The sequence below is a fragment of the Thamnophis sirtalis genome, unplaced genomic scaffold, assembly GCF_051295495.1.
Source record: "Thamnophis sirtalis isolate CommonGarterSnake01/CBP01778 unplaced genomic scaffold, rThaSir2_p1.2 scaffold_4, whole genome shotgun sequence".
Classification (NCBI taxonomy): domain Eukaryota; kingdom Metazoa; phylum Chordata; class Lepidosauria; order Squamata; family Natricidae; genus Thamnophis; species Thamnophis sirtalis.
In genome coordinates this window covers 20,714,314-20,729,379 of record NW_028261384.1, presented here as the reverse complement: position 1 = coordinate 20,729,379, position 15,066 = coordinate 20,714,314, and the positions used below count along the sequence as shown (strand labels likewise).

General features: G+C 35.2%; 1 protein-coding gene across 3 annotated transcripts in view; it reads left to right on the top strand.

Moving 5' to 3' along the window:
- The window catches only part of ZEB1 (zinc finger E-box binding homeobox 1), an 80,710-nt gene that overhangs the window by 658 nt on the left and 64,986 nt on the right, over positions 1-15,066 (top strand). The window contains exon 1 of one of the 3 annotated variants that reach the window (XM_087712555.1): positions 1,494-1,868. The exons of the other annotated variants lie outside the window; for them this stretch is intronic. Within the exon in view, the coding sequence (XP_087568681.1) occupies positions 1,853-1,868 (16 nt within the window). The 5' untranslated portion in view covers positions 1,494-1,852. Of the gene's footprint in view, positions 1-1,493; positions 1,869-15,066 lie in introns of those variants that run through there. 3 annotated transcript variants of the gene reach the window in all.

Below are 15,066 nucleotides of genomic sequence, written 5' to 3'. Positions count from 1 at the left end.
CTCCCCAAACTTTTCCAGGCGAGGGCTGGTGGAGGAAACGGGGGGACTCGCTCCCGACTCTTCCTCTCACCCCGGGAAAGTCGGGGGGGGGGAGACGCAGTGCTTTGTAAGGGGGGCGATCGCCCCCTTTAGCACTGCCCTTGCTCTCCCTCCCTCTCCCAACGCCCCTTCCTCTCACATTTTGGGGTGCCTGGGAGGGGACGGGGAGGACCGGTGGGTTTTGGGCACTTTTTGAGCGGAAGGTGGGAAGGAGTGCGCGCTTAACTAAGCAGAAACTCTTCGGGGCAGCGAAACGTCGGAGAAGGCAGGAGGACTGTGTAATGGGGACTCGGGTGTCCGGGAGGGTGGCGTGTTTTGGCCCCGGCGGAGGAGGAGCAGGAGATGGAAGCACTGTTGCTTGCTGCAGTGTGTATCGATTTTATTTTATTTTATTTTTTCTCTTTGCAAGGGAAACGCGCCACATGCGCACCCCCTGACATCGCCTTGAAAGGGGGACCCCCCTCCCCCTTCGCTCTCACTTTCTTCCCCCTCCCTCTTCTGCTTTTTTCTCTTCCCCCCCACCCCCACCCCGCCACTCTTTCGCCTCCGCCTCTTTTAGTGCCTGCAGTGCATGTTGATTTATCTCCGTGGCCATTGAACATATTGTTTCTCCTCTTTACACCCCGCCAACCTCCAAGATCTTGGCAGAACTATTAGAAGTGGGCTCCCCCCTCCCTCTCCCCTCGTCTTCCTTTTCTCCCCCCCCCCTTTTTTTTTGCCTAGTATCTTCTCTCCTTTATCAACGCGATGGAAAAGAAAAAGCTCCCTTCGCTGTGGGTTAGGGAGGGAGCGTGAATCAGCCAAGTTTCTCTTTCTCTCGCCCTCTTCTTGGATTCCGAGGTACCTGTTTGTATAATAATCATAATAATGGGTGGTAACGATTTGGCCGATGCGAGCCCCCCCCCCCCTTCTCCTTCCCCCGCTTCTTCGCAATGAACTGTTAACAGCCTATATAAGGAATGGGGCTTTACTTCTCCCATTTGTCTCTTTTTGTTTCTTTTCTTTTAAGAAACGACTTGAAAAGGGGGAAATAAACACACCAAAGTTCCGCGTTGTTGGATCCACTCCCTTATTTCTTCTAGAAAATAACGGGAAAGCTGGTGATTTCATAGGATGTCAAACGGGAGGTTTTGTAACCTTTCTTGGCAGTTTTTTTTTTTTTTTTGCGTGAGTGTGTGTGTTGGTCTGGCATTTCCTGTATACGGTTATGGATAGGAAGGTTTTTAGCGGTTGGTCCAAGATCATGACGTTTAGCATGGGGTTTTGATATCCCGGAGAAGGAATTATCGTTCCCTGGGCGGGAGGGCGCCATTGGTTATGAATCGTAACGTGCGAAATGCACATATAAACACCGGCCTTCCAACCGACTAGCAAGTTGACCTGGTGTTGGTTCTGAAGTAGTAGTTTCTTACTCCGTTGTGGGTGGGTTTATTTATAGCACAAGTGTATATGTATGTGTGTGTGTAGCTATTTTCCTGTTTTAGACCTGTGTATATTTCATGTTGAATCTATATTATAGGTAAGTTTGGAAAGAGCCGCTCTGTTGTTACCTTATTTAAAATGTTAATGATAGAGAAAAGGGGGCTTTTCTTGCTGACGACATGCCTGTGACATGCAAGTCTGAACCACCCAGTCTCTGGGCAGGATCTGTAAACATGTTTACCTGAGCAGGAAAGAAAATGCATTTTCTATTAAAAATACTCTTGTTGGAATATTATACTTGTAAAGCTTATCAACAGATGCCTTGAGAAGTGCCTGAATATTTTGCTTTTGAGACCAGCTGGAAAAAAACCGATTCTGAGGGCTGCAGCAAATGGCAACTTGTGCAGGTAGAAAAAAAATGGTGTGTGAGGTTTCTCTTGCATGCATGTCAGCCCTCTTCTGTCTGCTGCTTTCATTCTCAAGGGAGGGATTTATTTACCATGCTTGTTGTCAGTGTTTTTCCTTTGTGCTTAATACTAGAAAACCAGATTTGAGGTTGTTTAGCGCAAATGATTTGTCTGCAGCATGCATGATTTGTAGAAAACAAAAGGTGTGTAGGATATGTGCTATTCCAGGTATTTTAAATGTGATTTTGATTGAAAACCTCTCACCTGGTGTTCAGGAGCAAAACCTTTGATCTATCATTGCTTCTAATTATAATATTTTAAAATAAATAACTTAAGCTTCTATACATTAATCATCACTGGAAAAGACTAGATAATAGATGCTGGATACTAGAGATTTCTCAGCAGTAGAATTCTGTTTGACTTGCAAATGTTTACTGATCAAAATTACTGGGAGAAGTTAACCCTTAATCCTTTCTTTAAAATAGGCAGTTGAAATTATTTCCATTCTTTGTGTCTTTTATAAAGATGCCATTAATGGGTACTTTATCTATTGCTAATCTTGTGTTTTATTTTTCTTTCATTGGTATTAAGGCATACAGACTTACCAAAGTACATTTATTACCTGCATCACAGATTTAAAACAATCATTGTTTAATGGACTTGAATGTTATTTTAAGATGATGTTCACCATTGCCTCTATCGATGATAAATTGATGCCTCAACTTTTTTATTACTCCTTCCTTGACAGTTAAGAGAGTATACCCTTTTGTGCATTAACTTAAGTATATATTCACTATCTTCCATTTTAATTTCTAAATATAATTGCTGTACTATTTTCTTCTTGATTGGTATGCAGAGCATGTTAATAAAAATACTTTAATACCACCAGAGGTCAATTAAAATTGTCTGATTTTTTTATCAAAGTAAATTAATTACATATTCTTGATAAAAATATAACTCCTTATAGTTATAATATAATATAAGACCATAACTATATGCAATGTAGAAAGTTCTTAACCAAACTTGTTTTGAAAGTCATAAATTTCATTCAGATGGAAGAAATTCTGTAGAAGTTTCAATGAAATTTCACCAAATTTCTTTGCTTGCTTGAATTTCTTCCACATTGTAGCTTGATGTGTTGTTTAATAGAATATGTACTTGTAGTTGTATATTTAAGTACTAAAATATTAAATATATTTTTATAGATTATATATAAGAATAGAAAAGTCCTTTAGATATTGCTGACTAACTGAAAGTTGCTTTATGTAATTTTTTCTAACAGACATAATGAATGTATGCATTACTAAAGAAAAAGATCTGAAATTGCTGAACCAAATTTCTTATCTACATTTTTCTTTAATAATTCCAAATACTTATAAATAGTAGTCTTAAATATTAACATTGGAAATGTGACTTGAATTAGAAAATTTGCATAATCTGAGAAGTGGGTTTCATATTAGAGTTTATATGTACTTAGAAGAAATAAAAATAGCATCAAAGTATGACTTTTTAATTCATTTTATAAGAAGTCACTTTTTATAAAATATTAAACTTTATCTCCTGTTGAGTCCTTGATCTTTCTAATAGGGATGGACTAGAATCACTTTATTCATCTGGTACAAGTTCAGATACCATAACCTATGTTGTTATGGTCATTAAACTTCCAAATATAGCTATATTGCCCTTGTCCCCAAGGGAGCTGTCTAATGTCTACAGAGGTTCTAGTCAGACTGTCTTGGCCTTGGTAATGGAGCAAGGCATGTCCTCCTTTTAGACTTATCTCACTTTTCTCAGCCAAATTTAGTACTAGAACTGATGCCGTGTTTAAATTTGTACTATTTCTAACGGAAAGTTCTTTCTATAGATAGTCAGCTTTATAGCAGTAATGTTTATTATTTATTATATTTTTATCCTGCCTTTATTACTAAGTAACCCAAGTGATGAACATATATGTCTGCATATATGTTTATTAATCATAATAGAAATCTAAATAACAGCTTCAGCCATAATGTCGGACCTGAGGTCACAGTATAGTTTATATAAACCATCTGGAGTATTTGAGTACTTCATTTGCATATTCTAGGCACACATAGAAGAGGAAGTCTTGGGGTCTGAGTAAGCTTCAACAAGACTTTAGGAGACTTCCTAGGCCAAAGGAGAAACAACTATATATTTATTTGCATGTAGATCAGTATAATTTTTACTCTAGCTGACCTCCCTGAGCCCTTATCAAATGACTACTCGCCTTTCTCAACTATGCAGTTTGATATGCTGCCATTAGCAGTAAAGAATTATTCTGTACCATATATTCTCTATATAATCTGAAGCAAATCACAAGTCACTCCAATTCCTCTTATCTTAATTTGGCCCAAGGGGAATTTCAGTTTGAGTCAATTTATATGGGAAATAATATTAGGTTTATTAGGTTTATTATTAGATTTTATTAGATATTAACAAATACATTAATAATAATCTGGTATCACACCGAAGGTACAAAAATGAGTGCTTTAATTTGTGCAACTATAACATTAACACCTCACAGCCAAGTATTCAGATGGAAGATTGTCATGAGCCTAAAATGAAATGACAAGGAGTCTAGAACTCCTTTCCAAAACAGATCTTATTCTGCTGAAAATCTTTGCCTTTTATCTTTATCCATCTCCCTGTTGATTGCTACAGGGCTCCAAGGGAGAATCTTAAGATTATGAGAAGGTGTTTTAAATACTGAGGCTGAAATAACGGGAACCAGCAGTTCTCAGGTTGTAAATGGCTTTTATATAAGCGTGTTGCAACAACCTGGCTTCAAGGCCACCAAGCAATGCATCAATTATAGTTAATTTTAAAGTATGGGAGGAAAATCCATGAGTTTAAATGCTTGCAAAAGATATAGAAGTTTCTGATGGCATTGCATTGCAGTGGAGTGCCAGTTTGTAGCTTCATTCTTGTCTGCACTAATGATTTTAATCTAGCCAGGATGTGTCTGTGAATCTTTTGCCAGGACAAGCTGAGAAGTTGAGCTAAGGATGAAGTGTTAGGAGATTGGTCTTTTATTGTCAAGCCCATGGGTACAATGTGACAGGCAACATTGACAACATAGGGTATTAGGCAATGGGGGTGTGTGTATCAAAATGATATTTGGTACGATTGACTGTATTAGCTAAAGAATTTTCGCTGGTTAAATTCTTTAGCTATTATTAATATACATGACTTAATATGTTACAATTTGCTCATATGTAAGATTTTGGAAGCATTCGGCTGTTCAGTGGATATGGCCTAATATGCATATACAGTAACACATCAATAGTAGTAAAGCATGTAAGGAGATCATGAGAATTTGGGATTGACTTTCTGTGGTTATGTTCACCCCTTATATTACATCATTATATATGGAAACACAATCAATCATCATGGTTTATAAGTCATGGTTTATGGCTTAGTGCTGCAAATTCTGGCAACAATATCTTGTTAGAGAAACCCAAAGCTTAGCACATTATTTGGGATCAGGCAGATTTATGGAAATGAACTCTTTATTTGAGAGTGTTGAACAGCTGGGTTACTAAACCACACTAATAATTACAATTGTCCTTCAGAACTTAAATTGGTAACCTTCAGTGGGATAGTAATTTCCTAGGTAGTAATTTTCTAGGTAGATAAATAGATGACACTCTTAGAAATTCTTGTCATTTTTCAAAAAAACATTTAAAAAATCATTACATGTAGTCTTTCATTTACAACATTTCATTTAGTGACCTTTTGAAGTTACAACAGCACTGAAAAAAGTGATGTGCCCATTTTTCACACTTACAACTATTGCAGCAACACCCTGATCATGTGATCAAAATGCAGATGCTTGGCAATTGACATTTATGTGGGGTCGTGTGATCAGCTTTGGAACTTTCTGACAAGAAAAGTAATAGAGAAGCCAGATTCATTTAACAATTGTGTTACTAAACGACTGCAGTGATTCACTTAACAAGAATGGTCTTAAAATTGGGCAAAACTCATTTAACAGCTATCTTGTTTAGTAAAAGAAATTTGGGGCTCAGTTGTAGTTGTAAATTGAGGACTGCCTTTATTATTATTCCTTGTAGAAAAGCAGCATGCAAACTTTTTCAAGGTAAGAGCCATACTTGCTCTTTGGTAATTTAAGAATTGTACTCTGCAAATGGACAAAAGCAAGGGAGGAGAATTATGTTGTAATCATATTTTGACCATACATGAACTCATTCTATTACATAAATATTTATAATTTCATAGTAGCTTCTATACAAGATTAGGAAAGTGGAGGTTATAGTTCCCCTGTATAGAATGTAAAGTTACATATATACATCATAACACAAATTTTGATTTCCCATAATTTTAGATTTCTGTATTAATTTGTTAAACAAATGGATAATTGACAGTTTCTAATACTGCTTGAGATAGAGATTTGTCATATTTCTTGTTCCAGTTTTCATTTCATTGGAAAACATGATTAGTTGTAAGGCATTCTAAATGCACAGCTTTGTCTGTACTTGCATTGTACTGAATTCAGTGACATCCTTCAAGTTAGTATTTTAATAATGTTTTATTGAAAATCTCTATACCATTTTAAGATTTCTTAGGTGTATCATGAAGGAAATACAATTAATAGTTTCAAAATAGTCAATTATCCACTCCTAATTCTTTCATTGGTGCACTCTGTATATTTAGATGCCAATCTGAAATAATTAGTTCTGGGAATGTAGTCAAAAGAAATTTAAATTGCTCACATCATTCCAACTATATTCCAATAGCAATATCTGTAGAATACTCTAGGTAATTACTTTTTATTTTCTAGATAATTGCTTTTTATTTTCAAACATTTAAAAATAGTGCAAAGTTTACCATTAGCAAACAAAAAAACAAAAAACCCAAGATTACATTGTTGTAGTTATACAGGCTGATGTTTTCCTTTCATTTGATAAAACAGGTAGAAAGTTATTAAACATAAATGAAATCCTGTGCAATATATTAGCGCATAGGAAATCTAGGTATAATACATAGTACTGACCATGACGTGTATGAACTATGACCATAATATTTTATTGATACTTATAGGGATTATATAACTGCATTCAGTATTTAGTAGCATACATATTATATTCTTCCTGGAAGTTTTTTATTCCACATCTCTAGTCTTTCTAGAAGGAAGGGCCATCTTCCATCTTTGTGCAGGTGCATATAGATACAGATAATAAACCAAAAATACCACCGAATGATTTGCATCTTCACATTTCAGCATGCAGAAATCTTGCTTGCACTGTAGAAGAAATTCATCTAATACAATTTTCTCCTTTCCAAAGTGCCTCATATTTGGGCAAATTCTTCTTGCCAATCAATAGTTTTTGTGATTCTTGGGTCCTTCTAAATTTTGGTGGAACTGAAAACATTAGGATCCCGTTTGGCTAGTCAGATTGGAAGCAGGCAGGTAGATTGATGGCAGAAATGTTTTGCTGTAACTAGTTTTATTACTGTTGCTGTTTCAAAAATATATCTGACATAGCTTCTTCCATGCAGTAAATAGAACAAGATCAAAAGAGAAAACCTTCTTAAAACTCTTCTAGATGTGAACTCTCAAAAAAAGAAATGGATACTAATTTTATAGTTACATTCATTCTTACTGAAGATAAACTATAATCAATCAGGTTGACTATTGCATCAAGTTTGCAATTAAGTGAAAAATATCGAAAGGAAAATTGTCTCAAATTATATGGTTTGGTGACATTTGCACATCAGATAGAACAGTTTCAAGATTTGCCAGAGTTAGTGGATTTTGGAAGAACATCTTTAGAATCTGGTGTACATTATGAGCATTGCTTCAGCGTCTTGTGAATACTCTAAAATTTTATTTTTATTACAAATTTATTTATAACTAGACCATTTGGACCTGGTGATGTGGGTTAAGATGTTTCAATTTAATGAAGGATTGCTAGATCTGGATAGAGTTTATTCTGCATGAGCAGATGCTAAATATCATAGGAAAAAGCTATAATATTTTTCTTTATGTGCTTTTTCACACAGGACCACGAAATAGGCTGAATAAAAGTTTAGCATATAAAAATGTATTTTGTTAGCTTGATACTGTAAAATTTTCAATTTAAATAAAAATTTAAAAATGTATAAAATGTATATAATAATTGCATTATACTTGTTACTATACACTCACCTTCCAGCATGCAGATTAAAATTCTTTTTCCAAAATAATATACAAAATATATTTGTTGAGCACACAGACCATCAAAATTTAGAGGAAACATTGGAAGAAGTATGGTTGTGTACAGTGGTGGGTTTCAAAAAATTTTAGAACCTTTTCTATAGGTATGGCTTGCTTTGTGGGAGTGGCTTGCTGGCCATGTGACTGGGTGGGAGTGGCTTGCAACCATGTGACCGAATGGGAGTGGCTTGGCAGTCAAGTGACTGGATGGGCGTGGCCAACTTGTAAAATGTGGTGAAACTCACTTAACGCTCTTGCTTAGCAACCAAAATGTTGGCATTTGAAGCACACAAGTCTTAAAGCTGTCAAGTTACAAGACCTTTGCACCTCTAACCATAGGAAAAAAACACAGGGGTGTTCAAACTTGACAGCTTTAAGATTTGTGGACTTTAACTCCCAGAATTCCTCCTCTCACTCTTCATCTTGATGATGTCTGGATGGGCGGGGGGAGGGACCTGGAACCGGTTCTAAATGGCACTGTGGATTTGTGGAACCTCTTCTATAGAAGAGATTAGAACTGGCAGGAACCCACCTCTGGTTGTGTATGATAGTTTGTTTAAAGAGAGTAATTCTTATTAGCTGTATATAATATTTGTTCCTTTTTTTGTTTACTCTCCTACATATTATATAAGTAAAATTTGAGGTATTCTTTGAATATTTTTCATTTCAGTCCTGTATTATGACTCTTACCTTTTGGTCCTTTAGCTTATGACCATTGTAGCATCCACAGGGCCGTGTGATCAATATTCAAGTACTTGGCAACTGGCATGCATTTTAGGCTCATATGATAGCCATTTGCTACCTTCACAGCCAGCTTTTGACAAGCAAAATCATTGGGGAAGTCAGATTCACTTAATGACAGTGTGATTCATTCAACAATTGCAGTTATTCATTTAACAACTGTGGCAAAAAAAACCTTATAAAATCAGGCACTTAACTGCTTTGCTTAGAATCAGAAATTCTGGTTCTAGTTGTGATGTAAAGTAAAGATGTAAGTAAAGGACCACACGTAGCCAGCTCTCTAGTGGTTTCCTGAATTCAATCAATCAATCAATCGATCAATGACATCAGAATGGAAGCCATCCAGACCTTTGGGGGAAAGGGGGGGGTACGGGGAAGGACAACACAGAAGACCTGCTTCTTGGATCCTGCTCGATGAAAATGCTTAAACAATGGAATGTGAACACCCAGTCAGCACACTCCTATATCAGATTGAAAGAGAAATTATCTATTATTTTATTAACTATACACATGTAATTTGTTGCCATAATAAAAATGTAAAGTGTTAGAATACTATTCAGATGTAGAGGTTCTTGTTCACAAAAGTACTGTTTGAATAGATCAATAAAAGTAAAGTTTGATTTTGATGTAAGTTTTATTGTCTAACTAGAGGCTATTACCACCTTTAACATGATAAAAGAAAGTGGAAAATATTTCCAAGCAATAGAAACTGTGATGATCACAGCTATGACTTGCCCTGAAATGGCTCACCCTGCATCGAACTGGAGAGAGAGGTCATATATGGAAGCTGTTACCTGATTGATCTCGGGGGTTTGAAGAGCTTGCAATTAGCTCCCTGAAGTTTATTGTCTAACCACTAACCATTTAACTAAAAGCAATTTTACCTTAGTTGGTTTGCATATATTTATATAATTATGGGAAAGCCTAACAATTACTATTGTTTCCCTTACATCTTCATTCTTCTTCCTACAAATGGCTTATATTCTCCATGAATTTGGAAAAGTAGACTGAACAAATAGACTGACTTGAGATACATTATGATGCCCATTATTTTCTTCGAAAAAATACTAGTAGAAAAAAATAATAGCCAGTAGCTATTACATAATAATAAACATCCTTTAACTATTCAAAATGCTATTTAAATCCTAAATCCACTTATATAAATTATGACAGCTACTTTAAGGGAAAGAAACCAATTCACATTGCAAATAGTGGCACTTGTAAATTAACTAATCAGTGAAAAACAGCAACAAAAATGAGTGTGGAATTTACAAAGTTTACCAGCAATGACTTAATTCGAGTTATTTCTTTTTTAAAAGCAACTAGATACCAACTTGCAGAAAGCTGCTAGTTATTGGGCTCTTGCTTAGCTGAGGATGGTAACTAAGGAAGAATGCTACTGGATTTGAGATTATTTAAACAATTAGCATGCTTTTCTGATTTCAGACTGTCAATACTGTGATATTATAAGTTTTAGGCTATTCTCCTTTGCTCAAATTAAGATTTTTTTTGTATTTTGCACACTGCAGATCTCCCAAAAATGACCCACTTTTGCAAAAACAGGCCTGTTTTTGTCAAAAAAAATGGTATGCATAGACTTTAGGAGGCTTATAGAGTGTTCTTGGGGGCTGGGGAGGCACAATTGAGCAAAAAATGCACGTGTTTTGCTCATTTCTGCCCTCTTCAGGCCTCAGCAGCACTCTGGAAGCTTCCTAAGGGCTATGCACGGCCATTTTGGTGAAGGGCAGGGTTTTGGGAAGCCAAAAATGCTGTATTCAGTGTATAAGATGCACCCAGATTTTCACCCTCTTTTGAGGGAAAAGGGTTTGTCTGTTACTCTGAAAAATACGATAATTCATTCGTTCAACTATTTTTTCTTTTTAAGTAGCAGTATCCTTTACATTTTTAATGTATGCATCTTTTTCTTCATTTAATAAAATCCCTGATGTTTAACAAGGCTACAGTTAGCCTCAGCATGTCAATAAGGTGAAGTATATGTGATTACTTAAGCATGAGTATGCAATACAATAATAGGTGTGCAGCTGTGGATATATTGAAACTATCCATGTATAACTATTACTAGTTACACTATTGGGATATCACTTTGCTGCTATGGTGCTCCAAAACCTTATTTCGGTCATCAATAATTTTAAGATTTGAGAGAGTGGTCTACTTTCTAGCACTAGGCTAGAAAGTAGGACACTATGAGTTCTAATGCCGTCTTAGGCATGAAAACCAGCTGTGTGACTTGAGCCAATCACTCTCTCTCAGCCCCATTCACCTTCCAGGGTTGTTGTGACGAAAATAAGAGGAAGGAAAATTAGATAAATTCATCTTGATTTTTTAATAAAAATAGTAAAGGTAGATTTACATTTTTAAAAAAAGATCTATATGTTATCAAGGTAAAAAGATAAGTTCCTTAAATATCCATATTACATCTACTTTAAGGAGTTTTATATATATAGAATGAGGAAATATGTTCAATATTAGAAATAGTTAAGAAAATATCTGAGGTTGTATTTACTTTAATACAGGTGTATAATTTTTTTCCAGATGAAAGGTGTGCATGGATTTTAAAGGCATTGTACTCCCAACATTTTAAAGACTATATGGGACTAGGACAAAAAAGGAACCTGGGCAAAGTAAAAACTTAATACTGAGCTTATATCTAAAGCTTTTGGAAATTTCATATTACTTTTTGGTTTCTGGTTCTGTATTCCCACTTAAGAGGTTTTCTAAATTACTGGTACTTGTGAGTTAATGGGATAATTAGGAATATATTACAAAAAGCTATAGCCCTAGAAAAATAAGTATGTGTTAGAATCTTTTGCTGCTGCTTAAATAGAACTAATTAACATAAAGATTAGAGCTGGTTAGCTTACTTTTCTCTATTTGAACTATGAAAAATAATAGAAAAGCTGGAATTGAGAAGTAGTCTTTACATGATGGAATTATACTGGTTTATTTGAGCATTAAGTTATAACCATTTGCACACTGACAAATCCATTAAAATTAAATATAAAAATGACATTTAGAACTAAAATCAGTAAAATGTGTTTGTTTGTTTGTTTGTTTGTTTGTTTTGCATAACACCTAACTGAACTATGGCTTTCACTTGCTCTAAAATGTGATGATTGCTACTAATATTAAACATTTTAAAGAAAACTGGATAAATGTATGTGGCTATCAGTTGCTACTAATCTTGATTAGCTCTTTAGCTCTTGAATTGCAAATAGCACACATTAAGTACCAGACTGCTAGTTCTGTTATGCTGTCTCATTATGGCTGGGAAGAGGGGGGAGCAAAGAAAACAGGGAATGTTCTTGGCAAAAGTATATACTCTCAGCATGACCACCCAAGGTGTGAAGATAATCTCAAATGCTCAACTAAAGCAAGCAGGCACTATATTGGGTAGAGCAATATAGAAAGATGATCATTTTAGTGACCATGGCAAAGACACCGTTTTATACTGTGCAGGAAAAGGCGATAAGCCCTACCAAAGAAAATTACATGAACAGATAGTATAAAATGATACAAGATATAATGCTACATGATGGGTCCCTCAGGTTATACGGCACTCAACATGCTATTAAGGAAGAGCTCAGTATCTTTACAGTACTAATGGTGTTTAAAGCCTTTGGGAAGTCCTTTCCTGTTGCCATACAAAAAAAGAAAATCCAAAACTGCAAGAAAAGAATTATAATGGGAACTTGGAATGTACGAAGTTGAGTTAAGTGAAAAATGAAATGAATTAACTACACATTGACATCTTAGGCATCAGTAAATTAAACTAGACTGGAACTGGAGATTTGTCCAGAGTCATAAGAACATACTGTTTAATATTCAGGACAAGAAAAACAAAGAATGAAGGGTGATGCTTTCATAGCAAGAAATATATTTAGTATAACTATCCTTTAATATGACATTTATGCTCCAACAATGGATGTAGAAGAAGAGGACAGTGATGGGTTTTATAGTTAGGTTTAATCTGAAACCAACAAAACATGAAAGCAAGATAGACTTCTTGTGATTGGACACTAGAATACCAAAGCCAGAAATATTAAGGAAAACAGTTGGACTGTTTGGCCTAGATATCTGGTAGGAAGCAAAAAAATCTTCTATTGTTTTTTGCCAATTCAATTATTTCTACATTCCAACAATTCCAACTGTCTAGGTTACAGAGATCTTACCAGATGAAGTTTTAAAAAATCAAACTGATCATATTGATACAAGGGATGGAAGAGAAAATATCTACCCAGGATCTAACAATGGAACAGATCACAAATTTCCCATATGCAAATAACAAGTAAAGCTAAACTGGAGAAATTTTAGCCAACTAGTTTTCTCACACTGTGCATATAGCTGTCATTTCAAGGAAAGCATCAGGAATCACATTTGACTCCTGAACCACATTTATAAGGAATCAGAGGTATTATTGAAGTTGCTCAGGGTGAATCTAAAAAAGGCAGCCAAAAATCGAAACAACCAAAAAAAGCCAACTGAATCTCAGAACAAACAGTGGAAATTGCCAAGAAGAGAAAAGAAGCCAAGCCAAGAAAGATCTTGGAAGCAATATCGAGATTTCAGAGAACTGTTAGAAGAAGGAGTATTACAACATCTGTAAAAGGCTGTATATAGAAAGGGACTGAAGATAGGGGGGAAAAAAAGCCTTTCAAAGCATTTCTGAGTTCAGAATTCAGAACCTCAAATTAATATGCTAAAGGATGTCAGTGGACAGATAGTAATTGATTGAAAGAAGATCAAACAGACATGGAAGGAATATACATGTCAACATACAAGAGCCTTCAAAAAATATTTACTAAGTACAAGAAGTTCCTGTATTAGAAGATAAAGTTAAATCAACATTCCAGCCCAAGCCTGACATTAGAAGAATTTATGATATATCTACACAAAGATTGTAAGCAACAGATTTATACAACCTATTAATATATTAATTTATAAATGATGTCAGCAAACATGCAATATGACCTGGGAGCCAACAGATTGGAAGAAATGAATTTGCATGACAATATCAAAAAAAAAAGGCTTAACTGAGTAAGCAAGCTATTGTACAATAGCCTTAATTTTATATGTCACTATGCCAGTAAATAATGTTTAGAATTATCCCATGCAGGTTATAACCATGCAGGTTATAACCATGCATGGAAAACGAGATGGCTTTAGAATAAGCAGGGGAACAACACAGAATATCAAAAGAAAATCATCTGATTCAATGGGTATAGGTAGGTATCTATATGACAAACTGTAGGATTTGCTTATGAAAATGGGAATTCCAGAATATTTCATTGTCCTCATTCAAAATCTATACACAGGTCTAGAAGTATAATTCACACACAGCTGTGTGAAATAAATAATAAAACAGACTGGACCCCGGTCTGCAAAGAAATGAATTGAGTCTGTATATTCTTATTTATTCAACTTATATTGGAATATATATTGAGGAAATTTGGAAAGCGATTAGTGTTGTTTTAAATTTGGAAGAAGAAACATCAAACCTGAGCTATGCTGATGACCCTACTCTGCCAGTTGAAAATGATTTGGAAACTGGCGGTGAAAATCAAAAAGTACAGTGAAAAAGTAAGACTAAGACTAAATATAAAGAAGATTAAATTAGTACCGATAAATACAGCAACAAATTTAAGATTAACAGAGTTTCTGCCTTTTAGGATCAACTGTCAACATTAACGAAATCAACAGTCAAGAAATATGTTGCAGAGTAGCACTTGCTAGAGTAGCAAATAAGTTATCAGAAAAGATATTGAGATGCAAGGATGTGTCTATACCTACCAAGATCAAAATTGTACAGGTGATTGTTTTCTTTGTAACATCCTGCAGCAACAACAAAAAAGGACTTTGAAGAAGCAACATAGAGTATTTATGCTTTTGAATTTTGGTGTTGGAGAAAATGTCTGAGAATACAATGGATAGTCCAGAAAACAAACGAATCCTAGAACAAGCAGTCCAGAATTTTTATTCAAGGTACAAATGTTCAGGTTTTAATTATATTTTGGACACATTATGGAAAGGCCTAATTCTCTTGAATAGTCAATTAAGCTGTTAAAGATGGAAGAAAGAGAAAAGGAGAACAACAGCAAGGTAAATTGACTTATTTACGTTTATGTTTGTAAGATAACACAAATTTGGATACAAATTTGATGGATGATGTTATCATCATTATCCATCAAGGAGAAATAGTGAAGG